The sequence below is a fragment of the Cucumis melo genome, chromosome 7 (assembly GCF_025177605.1).
Source record: "Cucumis melo cultivar AY chromosome 7, USDA_Cmelo_AY_1.0, whole genome shotgun sequence".
Classification (NCBI taxonomy): domain Eukaryota; kingdom Viridiplantae; phylum Streptophyta; class Magnoliopsida; order Cucurbitales; family Cucurbitaceae; genus Cucumis; species Cucumis melo.
This window is the reverse complement of record NC_066863.1, coordinates 21,670,672-21,693,145: the sequence shown is the minus strand read 5'-3', so window position 1 is coordinate 21,693,145 and position 22,474 is coordinate 21,670,672. Positions and strand designations below refer to the sequence as shown.

General features: G+C 34.1%; 2 protein-coding genes and 1 long non-coding RNA gene across 5 annotated transcripts; 2 read left to right on the top strand and 1 right to left on the bottom strand.

Moving 5' to 3' along the window:
* Positions 1-6,829: 6,829 nt before the first annotated feature.
* On the top strand, positions 6,830-12,125 carry LOC103492928 (UBP1-associated protein 2C). 3 transcript variants are annotated; one of them, XM_008453495.3, is made up of 2 exons: positions 6,830-8,290; positions 10,431-10,705. In XM_008453495.3, the coding sequence occupies exon 1, from the start codon at positions 6,985-6,987 to the stop codon at positions 8,287-8,289; it is 1,305 nt and encodes a 434-aa protein (XP_008451717.1). In that variant the 5' UTR covers positions 6,830-6,984; the 3' UTR covers position 8,290; positions 10,431-10,705. The 3 variants fall into 3 exon arrangements, with proteins under 3 accessions (XP_008451717.1, XP_008451718.1, XP_008451719.1); XM_008453496.3 differs by having other exon boundaries at positions 6,844-8,290; positions 10,454-10,705; XM_008453497.3 differs by lacking the exon at positions 10,431-10,705 and adding an exon at positions 11,836-12,125 and having other exon boundaries at positions 6,855-8,290.
* A 6,832-nt stretch (positions 12,126-18,957) lies between these two features.
* LOC103492924 (protein trichome birefringence-like 31) lies at positions 18,958-21,677 on the bottom strand. Its single transcript, XM_008453492.3, has 5 exons — positions 21,299-21,677; positions 20,912-21,083; positions 20,585-20,784; positions 19,927-20,073; positions 18,958-19,309 (listed from the first exon to the last, which is right to left on the bottom strand). The coding sequence occupies exons 1-5, from the start codon at positions 21,670-21,672 to the stop codon at positions 18,958-18,960; spliced, it is 1,245 nt and encodes a 414-aa protein (XP_008451714.1). The 5' UTR covers positions 21,673-21,677.
* On the top strand, positions 18,968-21,955 carry LOC103492925 (uncharacterized). The gene is made up of 3 exons (XR_538349.2): positions 18,968-19,117; positions 19,221-19,365; positions 21,492-21,955. It is a non-coding gene; the product is annotated as an uncharacterized LOC103492925 (long non-coding RNA).
* The last annotated feature ends 519 nt before the right edge of the window (positions 21,956-22,474 follow it).

Below are 22,474 nucleotides of genomic sequence, written 5' to 3'. Positions count from 1 at the left end.
TTTTTTGAAAAAGTTTTCTTTTCTCTGTTTTTTTCTTTTAAACTGTTTTGTTCTAACATTTTTTTTTCAAGTTTTTTTTTAATTACTTTCTTTTTATAATTTTTTTTTCTTTTCTTGTTTTTTTCACTCTTTTTTTTAGATTCGCACCAACTTGAAGCTATACCAAAGTTGACTTTTTTTTTTTGTAGTCTCATGCAAGTATATATGAAGTTTCCTTGATGTCCTGCTTCTTTAATGACGCCCTGTTTCTTCATCGACATCTAGGGTTTGTTCATGATAGACGATGCATGCCCTACTGCTTCCTCGACATCTGGGGTTTGTTCATGATAGACGATGCAACTCTATCATGATGCCCTACTTCTTTATCGACGCCTGGGGTTTGTTCATGATAGACGATGTAACTCTATCATGACGCCCTACTTATTCATCGACGCCTGGGGTTTGTTCATGATAGACTATGCAACTCTATCATGACGCCCTACTGCTTTACCAACGTCTGGGGTTTGTTCATGATAGACGATGCAACTCTATCATGACGCCCTACATATTCATCGACGTCTGGGGTTTGTTCATGATAGACGATGCAACTCTATCATGACGCCCTACTGCTTTACCGACGTCTGGGGTTTGTTCATGATAGACGATGCAACTCTATCATGACGCCCTTCTCCGTCTACTTTGCTTTTATATATTCTTTGCTCCAAGATGATGTCATCAGTGCTAACTTGCTTCTGGTGAACTTCATTTGCAGAACGATGGTTCACTTTACAGAATGATGATTGTCTGGAGTTTGACACCTTGTAGTTCTAATAGAAATCAACCAAGAGGAGATGGACTCAACTGTGTCGCATTGAAGATGAAGATCGACTACGCCGCATTAAAGATGATCATCGTGTGTGCCGCATTGAAGAGAATGATCGTCTGTGCCACATTGAAGATGATGATCGCCTAGACTGCGCCACATTAAAGATGAAGATGATGACCGCCTTTGTTTCGTCGTATTAAAGATGACGATGATGATCATTTCTAATTTGTCATGTTGAAGATAAGGATGATGACCACATTTAAGATGAAGATGGTTATCATTTCTGTTGTGCCCGTATTGAAGATAGAGATGATGGTCCATGAAGATGATGATCGTTTCTACTATAACGCATTAAAGATGAAAATGATGATTGTCTGCACCGCGCCAAATTGAAGATGAAGATGAGGAATGCCTCGGCCACGCTACATTGAAAATGAAGATGAAGATGAAGATCCTCTAAGGTGCAACATGTGTGAGAAAATGAAGATGAAGATCCTCTCGGCTGCAACACATGTGAGAAGATGAAGATGATGATCTCCTCGATTACAACACATGTGAGAAGATGAAGATGATGATCCTCTCGGCTGTAACACATTAGAGACAATGATCTTTTTTGCTGTAACATATTTGAGACGACGATCTTTTTGGCTGCAACATATTTGAAATGATGACATTTTTGGCTGCTACATATATTTTAGACGACGATCTTCTTGGTTGTAACATATTTGAGACGAAGACATTCTCTATTACAACATATTTGAGACGACGACCTTCTCGACTGCAACATATTTGAGACGATGACATTTTCGGTTACAACATATATGAGACGACGACATTCTTGGCTACAACATATTTGAGACGATGATCTTCTTTGTTGCAACATATTTAAGAACGACGATCTTCTTAGCTGCAACATATTTGAGGGGACGACCTTCTCGGCGGCAACATATTACAGACGACGACATCCTCGACTGCAACATATATGAGACGACGACTTTCTCGGCTACAATATACTTGAGACAAAAATCTTTTTGGCTGCAACATATTTGAGACGACGATCTTCTTGGTTGTAATATATTTGAGACGATGATTTTCTCTGCTGCAACATATTTAAGAACGACAATCTTCTCAGCTGCAACATATTTGAGGGGACGACCTTCTCGACGGCAACATATTTGAGACGACGACATCCTCGGCTGCAATATATATGAGATGACGACTTTCTCAGCTACAATATACTTGAGACAAAAATCTTTTTGGCTGCAACATATTTGAGACGACGATCTTCTCGGTTGTAACATATTTGAGACGATGATCTTCTCTGCTGCAACATATTTAAGAACGACAATCTTCTCAACTGCAACATATTTGAGCGGACGACCTTCTCGGTGGAAACATATTTGAGGCGAGACATCCTCGGCTGCAATATATATGAGACGACGAATTTCTCGGTTGCAACATATCTGAGACGACGACATTCTCGGCTACAATATACTTGAGACGAAGATCTTTTTGGCTGCAACATATTTGAGATGATGAAGATGAAGATCCTCTCGACTGCAACACATGGGAGAAGATGAAGATGAAGATCCTCTCGGCTGCAATACATGTAAGAAGATGAAGATGATAAATCTCTCAGGTGCAATACATGTGAGAAGATGAAGATGAAGATCCTCTTGGCCGCAACGAATGGAAAGATCCTTGTCTGCAACATATCAAAGAGGAGTAGAGTTCGCTGGTCAACATTTTGGAGAAGAGGCGAAACCGCACCTTACGAAGGTAGACAATTAAACATCTCTGTTGTCACCAAAGAAGCCACCGAGGCGCTAGCTACAGTTCAAAAGAGCCTGGACGCTGCACGCGAAGAATTTAAGAACTTCAAGTGGAGGCTTTAACTTTGCCCCCTTTGCCCCCATTCTTTTTTTTCTTTAGTTGTATTCTTGTAAATACAAGAATTTGTTGAATGGTGATGAGAATGTTCTTATTCTGGTGTGACTGCTCCTGAATTTCATTTTATACTGTTTACGCATCATTTACTATGCGCTTACATCATCACAATGAAGAATAATATTTTTTTTTTACGTGCAATTAAACTTAAAGTGAACTTTAAGCTGCCTACGTACCCTTTTTATAACATAGGGATCAAGTCATAACGTAGTTCAATTTTTTTATTATTATTATTATTATTATTTGCCATTCACCTTTTAATCTCTTGTGGGCTAGGAGCATCATGCAGTTTAGGCTCTTGTGATAAGGAGCTTTGCATATTTAACAGCTTTTATTTTCAACAAGAATTTGTTCATCTCCTTCGTTTGTAGGATTGGTGAAGATAATAAATCTTGGTTTCACAGTCAAGGAACCTTCTGTATTTATGTCAACAGACAACTTCCTCTTCATACGTGACGGGACACGACTGTGAATCTTATCGTAATCATTTTCTTCACGAAATGGTTTTGCCTTCAAAGATTTCATCTCTCTTTGTTGTTGATCATTTGTCATCTTTAGACGATCAAAAGCAGATGTTGAAGGTCGATCTTTCTTCGATGTGGAGATACTAAGCCTTTTGAAAGTTGAAGTTCGAGTGTAAATAAACGTTGGACATTGGTTTTCTTCTTCTTTCGTGGCCATACTCAATCTTTGAAAAACTGAAGATCGAGTAGTTGAAGGCTTGATACGATCAAAGATAGAGGTCCTTTGATTAATTTTATTTGAATTGTTGACTTCTTTAGAAGATCCATAATTGTTGTCGACTTCTACTATGCTGGCAGCATGACATGCAGTGACTTCAAGTATTTCTTTTGGATGATCCTCAAGGAAACTTCTTGGGAGGAATTCTGCCAAAGTTATCGACCGTCGAAGTTGGAGGAAGTCCTCATCTTTTCCTTTTATGGGCTTAGGATTCCACATCTTCTTGTTCCTTCTTCCTTTCTTTTTATGGGATATGCTTCCTTTTGCATACTTTTGATGGAATCGCGACTCCTTGTGAATGGAATTTGGTTGTCTCCCTTTTTGACGAGTGATTGTTATCCATCCTTCGCCATCATCTTTACCATGCGCTTCTTTATTTTGGGAGTTTATCGCCACGATCCTTTGTTGGAATAGAACAAGTATAGGTGCAGAAGTCCCAAATTGAATCAAGCTTTTTCTTTGATCATCAAGTTGTGTTAATGGCGGAACATTTGAAGTCATCTCGATCGCAACATGATTCGTCTGAGCTACTTCATTAATATCTAGCTCGATCTTCTTTTCACGAGCCAACTTTAGAATTAGCTCTTTCAACACGAAACACTTTTCAACAGGGTGACTAATGACCTGATGATACTTGCAGTAGTTAGGATCATCTACTTTTCCTACTTGTTCTAGTCGTTTGCATTCTGGCAACTGAATAAGTTGGTTCTCTAGCAGCTGCTCTAACATGTCTGCAACATCAGAGTCAGAAAATGGATAAACTTTTCCTGTCTTTCTTTAAGAGTTGACTGTCGCTTTTCATCGCCATCATGCTTTCTTTCAATTTTTGTTTCTTTTCTTTTAGAGAAAGATTTCAAAGGAGTTGCATGAACAACCATAGACTCTTTTATGACACTATTTGCAATCTTTTTAGTGTCAGCAAGTTCATTCTTGTCACTCCTCGATTTTGGAATCAAGAAATCCTTTGCTCCTCTATTGGCGATACTCAATTCCATATCATGGGCACGAGTTGCCAACTCTTCGAATGTGCGAGGTTTTATTCCCTGCAAAATATAAAGAAGTCCTCAATGTATGCCTTGGGTGCACATCTCCACTGCAGACAGTTCGGTGAGTCGATCCTTACAGTCAAGACTCAGAGCTCTCCATCGGTTGATGTAGTCGATGACTAGCTCTCCCTTTTGTTGTCTTGTGTTTGTCAACTCCATCATGCTGATGATACGTCGGGTGCTGTAGAAACGGTTGAGAAAGTTCCTCTCAAGTTGCTCCAAATTATTAATAGATTCAGGCTCCATATCGATGTACCAGTCGAAGACATTTCCTTTGAGAGTTCGAACGAACTGTTTGACCAATAAATCTCCTCGCGTACCAGCAGTTTCACATGATTCGATGAAGTGGGCAACATGTTGTTTTGGGTTGCCTTTTCCATCAAACTGTTGGAACTTGGGAGGTTGGTATCCATTCGGCATTCTGAGATTGTCGATCCTCTTCGTATATGGTTTGGAGTACAAAGAGAAAGTTTGAGCAGGTCCACTATATTGAGTTTTGATGGAGTTTGCAATCATCTCCTGTAATTGTTGAACAGACAACAATGCAATTGAGGTTGAATTTTGTGGTTGACTTTCTTACATAACTGCCTTCCCTTTGTCAGTATTCTTGACAGTATGTTTATGACTTGATCCAGCAGCATCACAACTTTCATTGTGATTCTTTAGAAATGCAATCTCATAATCCCTTTCTTCAACCACCTTCATGAGCATGTTCACCTTCTTTTCAAGCTCCGCCATTCTATTTTCACTTATATCCACGTCAGTTACCATAATTGACATTATATTTGGGTGAGACATTTCCTCACTTAAGGGTTTAGAGGACGAGTAGTGTTCGTCAATCGCAGGATTTTCTTTGATTACAATTTCACCTTTTGGTGGTTTGGAGATTTGCTCTCAAATATTCTTTGCAACTTCAAAAGGTGGCGTATCTTCAAATGATTGAATCTCCCTTGAGAGGCTATGAGTGTTTGGTCGCTTGCCAATGTCGCTGAGAGCTTTGGAAGTGTTGCCTTAAGATGTCATTATTTTATTTGGATGTTCTTCAAAAAGAGAAAGAGATGAAAGGTAGAGATGGTCCCACTGGGCGTGCCAAATTGTTCACCCGAGATTTCAGGAGAAATTTAATTCGTGGAATCGAACTTTGTATTGATTTATGTATTGTGGATACAATCTCTAATATTTACTCCTTTGATTTTTTCTCTCGGATACAAAAAAGTAAAATTTAGAACTTCGTGGTTTTCGATCTTCAAGAAGTTGTAACTACAAGTCAATTTGAGCTTCAATCTTCTGGAATTCAAGGAAAGTTTGATCTTCCAAGTCTTCGATCTTTCAGAAGGATGATTTCGAGGTTGATGATAACTTACACGTCTTGAGAGTCTTCAGAAGTTATTGTCTTCAATTCTTCAGAGCTTCGATTCTTCTCTTCAATCAAAGGTCCCTCAAAATGAATGAGAAGGTCTCTATTTATAGAGAATCTCAATGGGCTTTAGGTGGGCTTGGGCTCATTTGCTTGTTGGGCGGGCTTAGGCCTGGGCCCATCTGCTTGTTAGGTTTGGGCTTGGGCCTATCTGCTTGTTGGGCTTGAGCTTGGGCCTGTTTTCTTGACGAGCTTGGGCTCAGACCCATTTGCTCGGTGGGTTTGGGCTTGGATCCATTTGCTCGGTGGGCTCGAACTCGGCCCACTTATTTGCGCAAGCTCGGGTCCATTATTTCTTTGGCCCAATTTTTTTTAGGGCTTGAACTAGTTTGGATATGAGAAAACTTGACTACCCAAATCCAATCAAATTATAATTATCTCAATTTTGCTGTGATGACGTGACGTGATTTAATTGGTCAAAATTTCATGTTCAACAATATTAAATAGAAGTTATTTTTGATTAATTTGAAGGTAAAAATCTGGATAATTAGTGGATATTGAAATCAATTGAATATGTTTAGGAATGTCTCAAATAATATAATAATTTTTTTATTTAGGTAATAATTATCATAAGTGGGTGGGTTTACAATACACTTGATATGTGATGTTTTATTTAATTTTTCGATCTCACAAAATATGTACATAGATAATTGTGTTTCGTGGAGGGGTAATTTTGAACAAAAAAAAGTGAGAAAATATTTAAGACAATTAGTTTTACCATAAATAAAAAGAATAATAACTTGCTATTTTTTAATTTTCTATTATTATATTTGCAACTTGCCCCGCATTCCATTTTACTAAATCTTTTCAAGACAAAGTGTAAGCCCATAGGCCCATAAAAGAGATTGAGTTAGGCTCAGCCCAAATAAAAACATTGGGTATAGAATAACTGCCCGCCATTCGTTCTATTTCTCTTCGTCTCCGTCATCGTTCCAAGCCTCGGATTAGGGTTTAGCTTCACCCTCTTCTTCTTCCTCTACTTCTACTCTACACTTCCAAGGACCTCCCTTCTTTTTCTCCTATAAGCCATGGACGTCACCAAGAAGCGGAGGATGGACGAAAACGGTGTCGACTCCTCCGAAAATTCTTTTTCAAGAATTACTCCCGAAGACGCCCGCAAGATCATTGATCGTTTCACTCCCGACCAGCTTATCGATATTCTGCAAGATGCGGTTTCGCGTCACTTAGATGTTCTTGAGGCAGTACGATCGATTGCCGACCGAGATGTCTCCCAGCGGAAGCTATTTATTCGGGGTCTTAGTTGCGATACAAGTACAGAAGGCTTGCGTTCTCTCTTTTCCTCTTATGGGGAGCTTGAAGAAGCTGTTGTTATTATTGACAAGGCAACCGGGAAATCGAAAGGTTATGGCTTTGTAACTTTTAAGCATGTTGATGGTGCTCTACTGGCTTTGAAGGAACCGAGCAAGACAATTGATGGCCGCGTTACGGTGACGCAATTGGCGGCTGTGGGAATTTCCGGCCAGAATTCAAACGCTGCGGACTTGTCGTTGAGGAAAATTTATGTGGCCAATGTTCCGATGGATATGCCGGCCGATAAGCTGTTGGCACACTTTTCGCTGTATGGAGAAATTGAGGAGGGGCCGCTAGGGTTCGATAAGCAGACAGGTAAATGTAGGGGTTATGCTTTATTCGTGTACAAAAAGCCAGAGGGTGCTCAGGCAGCTCTGGTGGATCCTATCAAGACAATTGACGGAAGGCAGTTGAGTTGTAAATTTGCCAACGATGGGAAGAAAGGGAAACCTGGCGGAGGGCCAGATGGAAATCAAACGCAGGGGGCAGGTCAAGGAAACGTGCATGGTGATGGCATGCCAATGGCTCCACCGTCGGCAATGCCCGGTTCAGGCGCACAATATGGTGGGCCGGGAGGCATGGGGTCATATGCAGGGTTTTCTAGTGGGCTTCAAGGGGCTCAGCCGCTGGCTCATCATCCGCTCAACTCGTCAATGGGGCCGGGGCTATCTTCTGTCGGTGGTCAGGCTCCATCTTCGTTGGGAAGCTCCGGCGGATACGGTGGCGGACCATATGGTGGTGGGTACGGGGGGCCTGGGTCAATTTATGGCGGTATGGGAAGTGTAGGTGGAGGTTTGGGTGGTTCTGGAGGTGGGTTGGGCGGAGCTGGGGGTGCTTCATCTCTGTATAGATTACCACAGAGTTCGGTTGGAATGCCTTCTGGTGGTTATCCGGATAGTGGGCATTATAGCATGTCATCAGCATCAGGGCACCCAAATCAGCACCATCAACCGGCAGGAACATCACCAGCGCCACGTGTTCCACCTGGAGGGATGTATCCCAATGTGCCGCCATATTACTGAGGTATTTTCATTTTCATTTGCACTGTCAATTATTTCATGATGTGTGATTTTAGATTAGCCACGCCTACCTTATTCTTATTATTCTGCATATTTGTTCGGAAAACCGATCTGCAGCGATCTTTTCCCCCTCTGCTTGATGGTTTCAAGTTCCTTCCGGTTGTTCAGTTACTAACTTTTGTTTTGTGGTCTTTAGCATTCGAGCTTGACGTAAATGCATGTTTTGCCTGAAAATCTGCGTTTTCTCGTCATTTTTTTGTTGTATTTTTTTATCCGGGTCTAGTTTTGTTGCTTTCGTATCATATGAGTCCGGATTTTTTGGTGACTATTGCGTTCTAAATAGTAGCAGTTTTCTTAATAAATCCTTTGCATTATGTTACTATTAATGTGGATTCTTTTGCTTGTTTATTTTCCAATTTGATATCAGTTCCCACCTTTAATTTTTGTTTCGTAGTTAGTTTTCCATTGCACCGTTTTTAGGCTTTTCACCTTATTCTCAATGTCTGTGTCTTTTGATGATACTTATACTTGTTAGGATATTATTTGCTCGAATTCCATTTACTGCAAAGGATTTCACTTGTTCATGTATTATGTTGTTAGAACGTTTAACATTCGTGTGATTGAGATGCAAACCTAGATAATTTGAATTTTAGCTGAAATAATTCTGATGCTTTGGTTGCTTCATTGTGATTGATTACATATCTTTGGGTCAATCTGTACTAGAATCATGTAGGATGGGAAGGGTTGGTTTTATCTTTATGCATCTACTCTCAGTATTGAAATCTTATTTCTTCAATTTTGCCTATTCTTTCCCATTCCCTTGTTTTTTTCATGTTATACAATCATTTGTATCTGGAATAAGACAGCATTCTTATCTTCCCTCTTTCCTTTCATGTATATTTTTGACTTGTTATAATGACGATACCTAGCTTCCCCTCTTGTAAGAAAGCACTTTGGCCATTTATACTGACTATGCCTTTATTAGCTCATGTCAGCTTACTCGGGAAAGATGGATTTTTGAGAATGCTGATTTCATATTCTCTCAGGAATTAGTTATTGAATATATATTCACAGCTAAAAGTTGATTATTCCTGGAGTCTCTGTGATCTAATTGGCTTTGATGCTGACTTTTATAGTTTTCGTAGCATTTTTCTTAATTAGCATTAATAGAAGGAATTATTGGTTTTTATATGCACTTATCTTATTCATTCAAAATAGTGATCCCAACTTAATGGCAATATGTGTTAATTATCATATATGTTTTAAGCCATGTACCATGTGGATATGGAAACTGAAAGAAGAAAGGTATCATCTATTCATTTACTATCTCATGTAAATGAGGTCTTCACTCTCTGACTTATCCCGTCCCTGCCCTCATCTTTACTTTTCTTATTTATCCTACCATTTGGATTTTTGGGAATGAAGCCATTCTCATTTTTTCTCCTCTATTAGATGTATAAACACACACTTTTACACACAATGTCTCTTTCTTATTCTGAACGCTGCCATTTGTACTACAGTTAATTATGCCCGTAGCTCATAATACGTGGCTTAGAAACATTGATTTATCTGAGTATGTTGGTTTCAATATAAAGGAGCTACCTGTTGAATATATTTATTTACTGTTTAAGTTGTTGTTTCTATTTTTGCTGTAATCCAAATCTCATTTTGTTTATAACTAAAGGGAGTTTTGGTGGGCTGGTTTCTTTGTATGGCCTTGTATTCTTCCATTTTTTTTCTCAATGAAAGTGGTTGTTTCCATAAAAAAAAAACCTGAAGGGAGTTTTGATTCTATTGTCTAGTTTATTTGAAATTTTGGTTTTCACCTTTATAATTCTGGCCATCTAAGATTGCCCTCGGATTTCTAATATTGGCTTTTACAATGTCAATGCTATAGTGCCTTTATAATTTTGGTTTCTTGTTTCAGAAAAATGCCTTTATAATGTCTGAGTTTTGGTTAAATCTGCTGTGTTTCTCTTTGAACTATTTATTTTATGTCCACTCTGTTTTTATTCATAGTTTTTTAAGTAAGGGTTGATGATTGGTTTAAGATATTGTTTGAATAATTTGCTTTCACCTAGCATGACCTTTTCTTGTTTGTTTGTGTGTAGTGATGAGTTTAGTTAAATGGGTTTCTGATTCAGGTTATGATGCTTGTTGGGCGCAGATGCTTTATGTGCTCTGGTGATTGCGTTGATTGCAGACTGTAACTCTGGTTTGATGAATGCATTAGCTTTGCTTGTGGCCTCTGCTGTTTAACTGCACCTTTGAGTTGTCTATTGATAATTACTTGTAGTCAAAGAGACAGTTAGAAAGTTAGATAATTTTTGTACTGTACCCAATCACTTATTTGTGCTACTTGACTTTTCTACTAGTAGTGAGTTTAGTATTTTATGAGTACTATTATTTGCTCTGGTTATTGTAGTTTTGTCTGCTTTCTTTTGCTTTCAAATGCTTGGACGATCTTTTTCCTCTATCTTTTTCATTTACTGGTCTCCTTTTCCCCCAAGCAATTATTGCTTAGAATTTTGTATTTTGATATTTTGAATTTTGATAGTCACTTGTGCTCATCTTGGTTTGGGTGTATCAACCGCTATCTTGGTTTGAGTGTATCAACCTGTTTGAAGAATATTGTATTTTCTTGGTTGTTGACTCGTTGCTCATCTGCTGGGAACTTTGAAATGGGCAGTTCTTGTTGTCAATTGATTTTTATTCCTTTCTCTTCCATTATTATTGTCATACTTTTCGATCATTGTTTGTGGATGATTGATGAAAGAATTAAGAAGGAAAAAAAATCCATGGTGGTTGTGTTGGCTGAACTTGGTACTGGTTTGTATGTCGATGCTGTGTGGATCCAACTTCTATTGTTGCTCTGCTATGTGTCTCTGTTTTGAAGAAAGTTGTTGGAGCAACAAACTTTTGTCAGGCTTGGATTTGAATGTTACTTGAAGCCCTTTATATGTATCTCTTATCTTTTGATGGTTTGGTTTTGTTGAGCAATTGACTGTAGAGAGAGATGCTATTTCACTTTTCAGCTGTGTGACTTTACTCTTTTAGTTGTATTGGTTGATTCGAGTGCATAGTTGAGTTGGATGGTTGGACCAAATACATGTGTGCACGGTGACAAAGGCTGATTTCATTTTTGCTTTGTTTATTTCTCTGTCGTGTATTGATTAGCCCGAAGTTGGCTTGGTTGATGGTGGGTGCCTGGCGGTGTGTTTTATGGATGACGATAAAATATTTGTTTCTCAATGCCCCCTTTTTACTCTATATATTTGTTCAACCCCATTTAGAATCTTGACTTGTTAACTTTCACATTTTGTGACTGCGTTTTAGGTGCCAAATATTTTGGAAATCTAGAATTTGTAGGATGGATGTTAGAAACTGGCATTGTTTTAATTTGAGGTTGCAAGTGTGAAGGAGTTAGTTTGTATGAAATATTTAAAAATAATCCCAAATGCCCCTGATGAAGAGTGTTTATTAGATTTATGTTTCTCACATAATATTTGGCGTTTCTTGTGTTTTGTGTTTGGTGGAATATGAAATGAGATGACACGAATGGACATCAACCCACTGGGACTGTGGAGGACTTAATATCAATCAACAAGACTTCAAATTTAATTGCTGCTGAAATTTTACAATTCCTTTCTCTATGGCATCACCTGTTGTTGAAGCTCATTCCTCGGTTCACCCATGGCTTCTCTCTGTAATCTTATGTCTCTTCATTTTTTTTTCCCCTTGAAATTATGAATCATATAATTCAATTTGTTTTGTTTCATAGAAACATTTTGCTATTTAATAAACTCTTTTTTTGGGGGAAAGATATAAAATTATTGTCACTGCCTGTTGAATGTTAATATCTACGTAAACTTATGGAACAAAGGTACTTCATAGACACAGATAAGATTAAGTATCATTATGTTGCAATGTTTGGGATTTTGAGAACATCATGAAGACCTAATTTGTTATTTCTTTTTCTGAAGAAAAACAGAAGGAAATTCATCTGAACTAACCATTTTTCTTCCCTAAAGAAATGAAACACATTTATGCTACACTATACCCATTCCATATGGTTTGTATGAATTTTCATTCAAAATCGATGTATCATTTTAAATGGTAAATATGTTTTTTAATTAGGAGTGTATTATGTTTTCAACAATGGTTGAATTTAGTCCCTTTGTTTTTAAAATAACTTTTTTGGTTAACTCTTAAAGAAATAAGTTTGAATGATCTGTTGAAAATGGTAGTATATGTTTTTATTATTTAAGAAGTTTTCTAAAAAATATAAAAAGTCTGCATGTACATGTAGTATGAGTTTTGGTTTATTATTGATTTTTTTTACTTATTACTTTTTTATAATTTTCATATCAAAATTAAAATGATAAAAATATTTTTAAATTTTTTTATTTGTTACATTTTTATAATTTTTATATCACAATTAAAATGATAAAAATATTTTTAAATATTCAAGGACCAAAGTGTTATTTTTTGTCTTATGTTTATTTTTATAATAATTTTAATTAAGTGAACTATGAACAGTTAGCAAACATGATTTGTAAAATAATACATGTATATATATTTATAAATAATAAAATTGATTTCAAAAAATATATATAAACGTGGATATTGATATCATTGGATTTCTATGTATTTGAAAACCATTTTTATTTTTTATCGTAAATTTATAATAAAATGGTTTCAGTTCATTCTAAATAATAATTAATTTCTATTAGAATAATTAACTTTTATTAGTTAACCGTTTAAAAAATAGTAAAATATTAAAACTATTTACAAGATATAGCAAAATTTGTTCAATCTTTTATAATCAATTCGACTTTTTTTTTACTATAGATATATATGTGTATATATTATTTTTCCCTTAACAATTCTCTTTGAAAAATATCTTACTACTAATTTGTATATCCCACTTCCTCCCTAATCCTTACCAGGGAGGCAAGGCCAAAAATAGGTACTTTTCCACTATGGATCATTAGATGATGCTCACTAAGTTCTATATACTATATTAACTGATTTGGACCAAAACAAGCTTATAGTCCTATTCTCTCATAACATATATTATAAAAATAAATGATAAAGGTTGTTAAGATGCAATATTTATAAGATTTTTTTAAATTTCTTAACTAAATCAAATATTTGTATGTCATTATATAAATTGTACATTTTTTTAACAAACTAATTTCTGATTTAAAATTGTAAACATATAATAACATTTTATTTTCTCAAACAAGATTAATATTTTAGTATTTGTAATTTTATGAGATTTTATTTTATATTTATTTTGATATATTTAATCATTATAATAGTAAAAAGTGGATGGTTCTATTTATTTAGAGTATAAACCCTAATGACCTAATCTTACCTATCCATTTCTTCTTTACTTTTATTCTACTAATTTACTGGTCAATTGAAAAAATTATTTCGGTACAATAAAACAATAACTATAATAATCACTCTAAATTTTCTAACTTTGTTTAGTTCTAAATTTAATTATGGTGTGTAAAAGAACATATCAAATTCTCTTAAAAAAATTCATTAATTTAAATTTGAAGAGAATCTATTTATTTTTGTTTTTTTATTATTATTTTCATGGTCCACACTATTCTTAGAAATAGGTTTATAAATATTGTTTTGTTGTTGTTATTATTATTATTTATTTTTTTATTTTGGATAGTTTTAATTAAAATTAGTTAATGAGTGATTATAAGTTTCTAATATTAGAAAGAAGTAATTTAGTCCTTTTAAAGGAACTCAACATAATTTTCTGGAGAACGCCTTTAATGGTAATTTGATTTTCATTTCATATGTTCTTAACTAGAAAATAAAAAATGTATATGTATGTATGTATATGTATATATGTATCTGTACATATACGTATGTATGTATTTATATATATGTGTATAATTTAGTAAATGTTTGCAGAGTAAATGATAATTAGAATTTATTCATAAAATTGCAGACTAACTTTCTTTGATGGGCCAAGATGTAGATGAAGTTTTGAACTATGTACACCAAAACACTTACTTTTTCTCAATTCCTTGAATGCCTTATAAATGAGAAAAAATCGATATCCTTCTCTTAAAACCTTAAAATCTAGAGTTCTAAAAGATGAATAGGTTGGTTATGTTAGGATTGAATTCGGTTATCTTAGGATTGAATTCCCAATTCAAACACATTCCATATTACAGTCTGGCCTGGCCTTACCTTGACCCAAAAACAGGATATGTATAGCCAATTTTTCCGTTAATTATTTTGGTTCTTAAAGAACCTTTCATTTTATTTTGTTGGTAATTATTCATTTGCTAGTCATTAATTTATTTTTGGAAAAATATAGACATATATTGTTACTCTGATCCAATGCCAAACTTCATACAACAATGATAATTATCTAAATTGTTTCTAAAATTTGTTTGAAATTTTTGTTTGAAAATTAAGTTAAAAAAATATTGTTGATATTTTAATTTTAAAAAATAAATGATTAGCCTATCTCTAAACAAAAAATTGATAACTGAAAAAAAAAATATACGTTATATTGATACAGACTCTTATCTAATGTTTTAAATTAGAAAATTTCGTCCAAAATTCAAAAAAATATATATAATTCAAAAAAATATAGATAATTCAAAAAATATTTCAAACATATTTTTTAAGATCTACGAAGGCAACATTCTAGATTGACGACAAATAAATATGAAATATTTTATCTATTTTTATTTTATGAAATCTATCAATATTTTTTTTTGAAAAATGATATCTAATTATTATTAATTTATCTAAAAATGATTAGATTCTCAACATTCATAATAAGCATATCAGATTCTCACATCAGACCATATATTATAAAAGTAAAAATAAAGGTTGTTAAGATGTAATACTTATTTTTTTTAAATAATTTATAGAGTACTTATTTTGGATTCACTAATAAAAAGATTATCATGTTTTTTTAAAAAAAAATTAACTAAATTAAAATTTTCTTTGTTACTAATATGAAGTATACTGTTTTTTTTTTATCAAACTAATCTATGATTTAAAATTGTAAACATATAATAACATTTTATTTTCTCAAACAAAATTAATTTTTAGCATTTTTAATTTTATGAGTTTTTATTTTTATATTTATTTTGATATCTTTAATAATAATAAATAATTTACAGCCCTATAATTTCGTTACAACAAAATAATAATAATAGTAATAATCTCTTTAAATTTTCTCACTTTGTTTAATTCTAAATTTAATTAGTCATATAATTTGAAAGTTTGATTTGTTGACCAAATATGGTGCATAAAATATCATATCAAATTCTCTTAAAAAATTCATTAATTTAAATTTGCAGAGATTTTTATTTTTTAATGTCACAGAATCTTATTATAAGTTTTTTTTTTTTTTTTTTTTAATTTTCATGGTCCACAATATTCTAAGAAATATTGTTTGAGTATTATTATTATTTTAGTTAGTTTAAATTAAACTTAGTTAAAGTGTGATTATATTTTCTAATATCAGAAAAAGTTATGCATTCCAAGGAACTCAACTACTTTTAATGGTAATTTGATTCTCACTTCTTAGAAATAAAAAAATATATATATATATACATGTATAATTTGTTTGATAGGTGCGGATGAATTCAAATCCTGCAGCTATGTCTTGGTTCAATAATATTTCTGGAAGCTTTCCCTCCCTCCCCCAAGATGCAGATGAAGTTTTGAACTATGTAGACCAACACTCATACTTTTTTTTCCAATTGCATGAATGCTGAATGATTCTATTATAGATGAGAAAAAAGAATTGATAATGGAGGGTTTAAATGATTACATGTTTGGATTGAATTTTCAAATGTTTAAACAAATGTTTATGAGTGAAAAAAATGTTTATAAAGGCTGTTAATTGTGTTTGAAATTATTGTACTTATTTTGAAGATTTATGGTTTTATCATTTGGTTTTTGATATCAAGCTCATAAGTACCGAATTATTTTAGATTGGAATGGCTATAAACGGAACTAAGTTAGAGAGTGTGGTTTTAAGCTCGAGATAGAGATAGTTTTCTCGGAAGGCTATTGTTATTGTTAATTATTGGAGTTTGTTAGTGATATAATTGGGATCTGACCCTCTTCACATTATAAATTTCTATTTGAATCTAGGAATCAATCAAATACATTGCGAGGAAGGTGCAAAATGTGGGAGAAAATGTTATGAAGTTATATTCTAAAGTTGCTGAAGTTATAGTTTTTCCAATTATGGATCCAAATTATATCAGTGAAGAGGAAGAAGAAGAGAAAGAAGAAGAAGAGGAGGAGGAGGAGGAGGAGGAGGAGGAGGAGGAGGAGGAGGAGGAGGAGGAGGAGGAGGAGGAGGAGGAGAAGGAGGAGGAGGAGGAAGAAGAATCATTTATTTCTTATTTCAAAGCATTGTTGGGAATTGATGAAGAACATTATTTCGCTGATCATAATCCAATTGATATGTCAATGCCAACTGATATTGAATATGATGCTTTTGAACAAAATCAGTCAGAAAGTGGTTTTGGGGATTCTGCTACTGAAGTATTTTCAACTACATCTTATATGGAAGATCCTATTCACGTGGCTTCATCATCAGAAATAAGTTGCAATGAAATTGGGAGCAATATGTTGCCAAATAAAGCTTTTGCCGTCTATTATGCTGCACTTCATAATGATGAGAATGAAATAATCAAAGGGAATTATGATCGTATTACTTCTCACATTGACTCAGGTGGAAACTACTGTTCTAATTTTTCCTCATCAATCGACTCGTTTGGTTCATGTTCTTCTTTCCTTCTTCTAACATCTTCTTTTTCATTCAACTGTATTGGTTCATCAATCTAAAGTATTGCCACTGATGTCTTGGTTGTATTGACTGACTTGCGATGAGCTTTTGTAGGGTCATTGGAAGACTATGAATCTGCTGACTTCAACAAGGAAGCAAACGATTTATCTCATCAAGTGGTGCTTGAAGATAACTGTGTCATTGTGGATTATAGTACTATTCCCCATGATGATGTCTCTACTGAACCCCCAAACCAACCTTCATTTAAGGTATTTTGTTTCCTATATAAATTACTTATGATGTTCTTGAAAATTATTTAAAATCACCTATGATTGGCCAAAATTTTTACGTATTGACAATACAACGGATGCAACATAATACGAGCTATAAGTCTTGTTATTGCTTTTGTCTTTTCCATTCAACAATTGTAGTGTAATAAATCAAATCATCGACCTCTAGGATTAATATATGTTTTACCCACCGAACTATTTTTGAATTAGCATATACAAGTCTTATTATAAAAAAAGAGATATAAGTATAGATATGAAAACCAACCCAGATGCATTTATTTAAATATATTTATTCTTAAAGTAAAATATATTATTTTAATACTCTTACTTTGAAGATTTAACCATGGCTCATGTGTTTAACGTTCGATGTTTTTTAATGTCAAAATTTATGTTCAATCATTTTTAGACATTGGAGATTCGAACTTCGAACTTTTTGATCAGACATACACCATAACTAGTTGTTATACTAGGATAATAAAACGTTGTTAACATCCATTTTTACATGTTTTTTTTCTTCTTATAATTATGATGCAGAGAACAATATTGAATGCTTTGTTTCCCAAAAAGAGGTTAGCAATGGAGTACAAAAAGCTAGTTATTTTGGAAGGACATAATGCAACAAAGTGCTGCCAGGGAGCAAGCTTGGCTGCTCCACGTACAATGCTTTTGAAGGATTCTGATCAAACAATTCAATCAAGTGACTCTGAATGGGAGCTTCTTTGAATCAAAACAAGTCCAGTTTTCTTAAAAACTTTTTCCATCAAATTGGTTTTAGGCTTATTTTTGCATTTGAATTGATGCTTTAGGATATTTTTGTTTGAAGTTCTTGTTTTTCATTTTAGAATGAAGTTGCTCGACCGCTACGTGGGGGGGTCAGGGTAATTGGATATGTTTTTTTTTTCTCCTAGTCTTTATAGAACAAAATTGTTTGGATTGGTTTATTGCTCTTTTATTTGATTCCAGTTTTGATATTCCTGATCTACATATATACTGCTAACTTCTCATGACCTCACTAGTTTGGTGTTGTCAGCAACGTTTTTCGTTTTTATTTCTTGTTTCTAGTTTTTGAGAGAAACGTTATTTTGGAAACAATTAGATCTAATTTTAAGTTTTTGACTTTTCATTTTCAAACTTTCAAAAACATAAATAAAATAATGGTTTTATTATATTCTTTTTGTTGTAAAAGGGATGTATGTTCCAGTTGCCATTGAGCTAAACTCAACTTGACTAGCTAATCTCAACTGACCACAGCTTATAGTTAATGCAACTGTGATTCAAGAAAAGAATTAACAAATTAAGTAAACACATCCTTAATTTTCATCATCAAAACTTCCTCCTTTCTATTCCTACCTTTGGCCTTTAAGAGGAAGTAGAGTTTGGAAATTTTATTGAAATTTTCTCCTTGCCAACAAGGGTGTCTTTTAGAACATTACATCACGAATAAAGGGTGAAAATCAATCCTTTTTAAAGAAAGTAAACCTATGGTCTCGAAGAAGTCACGATGTCTTATCCTTCGAGCTATTCTATGCTCAAGTTCCTAATTATCGCAAGAGACTTGCCATTTGATGTTCGGGTCAAAGCCTACTAAAGACTTTGATGGTTTCTTAACAAATAAGCATACAGAATTTCATTCCACGTATCAGGAACTCCTGGTAAACACCAATGTATGCAATCTGCAAAAATTTTTGGATCAGATCTCTGTTCTTTCGTCAAAAGCTTGCCTCGACGCTCCCCGTAAATCGATGTATGAGCATCCTTTCGAAACTCAGATAGCTGTGTAATGTTTAATAAAGTTACATTTACTTTAAGATCCTGTATAACATCATGAATTATTTCCATTATCTCAGTGCTTGACCCAGTGCCCCAATGTGGATGATGAATTGGTTGAGACTCATTGAAGCAGTTCTCATCAGTTCCTGGCCTCCATTCCCAGCTCCTACAACAGATAATTTGCCACCTTTCTTATTAAGCTTCAATGGATGGAACTTTGAGGTATACACCATTTAGTTCAACAATTTGATTCCTTGAAGCTTCCTCGTTCGAATATTAACGGTTCCATTTCATAGCTTTTTTGTTTTTTGGTTTTTGGTCTTTTAAAATTCAACTTTAATGCCTATTCTACTGCTTAAACTGCTGTCAAGAAAATAAATAAATGGGATCTAACCGGACGTTAACGGTTGAATTTATTAGTGAAGATTTAAGGCGGTGTAAGAGCAAGTGGTCTTGTATTCAGAACCTAAGCTATCAACTTTAAGTTTTTTGAATTCTACATACAACAAATTTACAAATGAGAAGACATTTAGAATTCGGTTGAGCACATTTTGTAATCTTTGTTACAATTTTAAAGCTGAGGAAACTAAAAGGTCATTTTTCATTCAAACTTGGTAGCATTTAGATGATTGCTTTTTTTTTTTTTTCTCCATTTACTGTCAGAACAGAACTTGAGAGCCTTGTTTTTACTACCGTTATATTGGATTGATTGGAAGAAATTTAAGTTGCAATGAGTCACGACTTGTTGAAAAATGAAAGAAAAATATGTAGAATGGAACTCACCACAAATGTGTTGGAGACATTGTCATGAAGAAAACCTTCTGAGAATTAGGGTTGATGTTGGATTCAAGCCAATTTGCCCATGTTTCCATTGCCAATCTGTATGCAGTGCTCACATTATACTCTCTTACATCCTCTCCAGATCCATACCTTAAAAGAAAAAAGAAAAGCTCACAATCAATAATATGCTTTTGAATGAAGTATATTAGTTAAGGACTTCCACTAAAAAGACAAAAGTTGCATCATACGACTTCAAGAATTTACGTGAGTGATTTTGAAATTGTGAAAATCACTTTCAAATAGTCGTTTTTTCTCTAGCTGCTTTTGTTAAAAATACTAAAGTTTCAAGAAAGACAAATATTGATTGATTGGACATGTGACGTGACGTCGGACATAATTAACCGTAGACAAATTAGAGTTTGCGTAGTTGATTTGAAGGATAGAAACTTGATTGTACTACTTTTCTTTTATTATTCGTTTTTATTTGTTGCTAAATCAAATGATAGTTCTTCAACAAGAATGCTACGTTCACAAGTTGAAAGTTGAAGTACAACCAAGTTGACAGAGAGGGCAGTTTGAATCAAGTTAAGAAACTAAATAAGTACATGAATCAAAGTTTAGGAAACTAGCCAGAAAGGAAAATTAGAAAAAGAGTACTTACGTGGCATTGATAAGGGGTTTATATCTCCACCAAACATAGCTCTCAAACACCAAAACATCAACCCCTTTCCAGTGGTTGCCATGGTTGGCTATGGAGTCGAGCTTCACCATTCTTTTCAACACAGTATGGTTGGTTGCATGATCAGATATAGATTCAACTATAAATGGTGCCCAGTAGTATTCTATTGATACATTGTAATCCTGATTCGACAAATCCGAAAAATCCGAAAAATGTAAATATTCAAATTGATGTAGTATTATTTTACTATAATATAGTTGGGAATTTATGATGTGTAGAGGTATGGATTTTCCAAAAAGTTTTAGGTACCTCAACTTTGAAGATCTTCCTAGGAGGAACTCTTTCAAGGGATTTCTTTCCTTTGGGAATGGCTGATTGAACCAAACAAACCATTGATTCAAACTGCCCTCTCTGTATTGAATCTCCAACAAACATTATTCTTTTGTCTCTCAAAATATCCAACACTTTCAATGCATCAAACCTGACAATTTATACACCAAGATCAGATTAATCATATAGTTTGATACATATGTATATACACACACACACATATGTAATTATCATCTCAGTTTAAAGGTTAGAGATTAAAATCTCTACTGGTACAAGCTTTTGAAAGGAGTGTTTAAATTGGCAATGTAGATGGTTTGTTTATTATGACTGTGAGTTGGGTCGAAATAAGGAAGCACATTGCAATACCTAGGCAAATTGCAAGAATTGGGTTGCCATCTCCATTTCTTATAGAAAGAATCAGGTCTACCATTCTTTTGGCAAGTAACTTGTTTAACCAAAAATGGACATGTCTCTTCTTCATAAAGAGGGTATGATGCATTGTCCCATTCCCATTTCCCTTCAAACAAATTGCAGTTTTCATCTATGAGGTCTTTTGCAGAGACAACAATCGGTAGTCGATGCTTTTCACTTCTTGGTCGACCATACATCTTAAAGACAAAGCTTCCATGACTCTTTAGATCATCTAAAACTAACCGAGCGAGTCCTATTATGAGAAGAGCGGCCAATGCTACCGGAAAGACAGAATGAACTTGCCGATCCAAGGAGAGTTGCTTCAACATTTTGCTTTGTGGGTGATGAATTGATTTTCTTTACTATTGTTTGACATTGTGTTTATTGGGAAGTTACTGAATTATTGTTCATATCTTTAGTTTGAAGTATCCTTTCTTTTTTGTGCAACCACCAGTTGGTGGAATGTAGGTGGTAGTTTCATGCTTTGCAAAGCTATGAACTGTTCTCATGGTCAATCTGAAACCTTTTTTCCCTCAAACAAATAGGATAAGCAGATTTGCACCGTAGATCTCTAAAGAAAGAACCAATAAATATCAATTACTTTGAACTGTACTATGTTTCTTCTTTCTTATTTGATTTCGTTGACATTTTCATGACATTTTAGATTTTGGTGAAACTAATGGAATCGTTAAAATGGTTGAAAGTCAGTTAAGTTCTGTTGTTAGTTTGGTTTTAATGTTGTTTGGTACTCTTTTTGTTAGGTAAAATGTCAAGCTTCTTAAAATGAACATCAGATTTGTGTCATTTTTCAGTTATGAGTCATAACTTTTGTTTGGAGAACTTTATTTTGAGTTAACTTTACTCTTCAGATTTTCAATTTCATTAATCATTACCTTAAAAAATGGCATCCACTTCATATTTATTTTATCCAATAATATCCACTTTCTTTAATAGTCATACTAGTCAGCAATCATTTTTATCTGTATTAAATTTAACAAGTTTTATTAATTTATTGGAATACATTTATTAGATCAAATCAAACCACAATTTTATTATACACTAATCGTATAATTTAGATGAGTACCGACAAAAATTATAATTTGTGTTAAATATTTCGAAAAAGATGGTTTA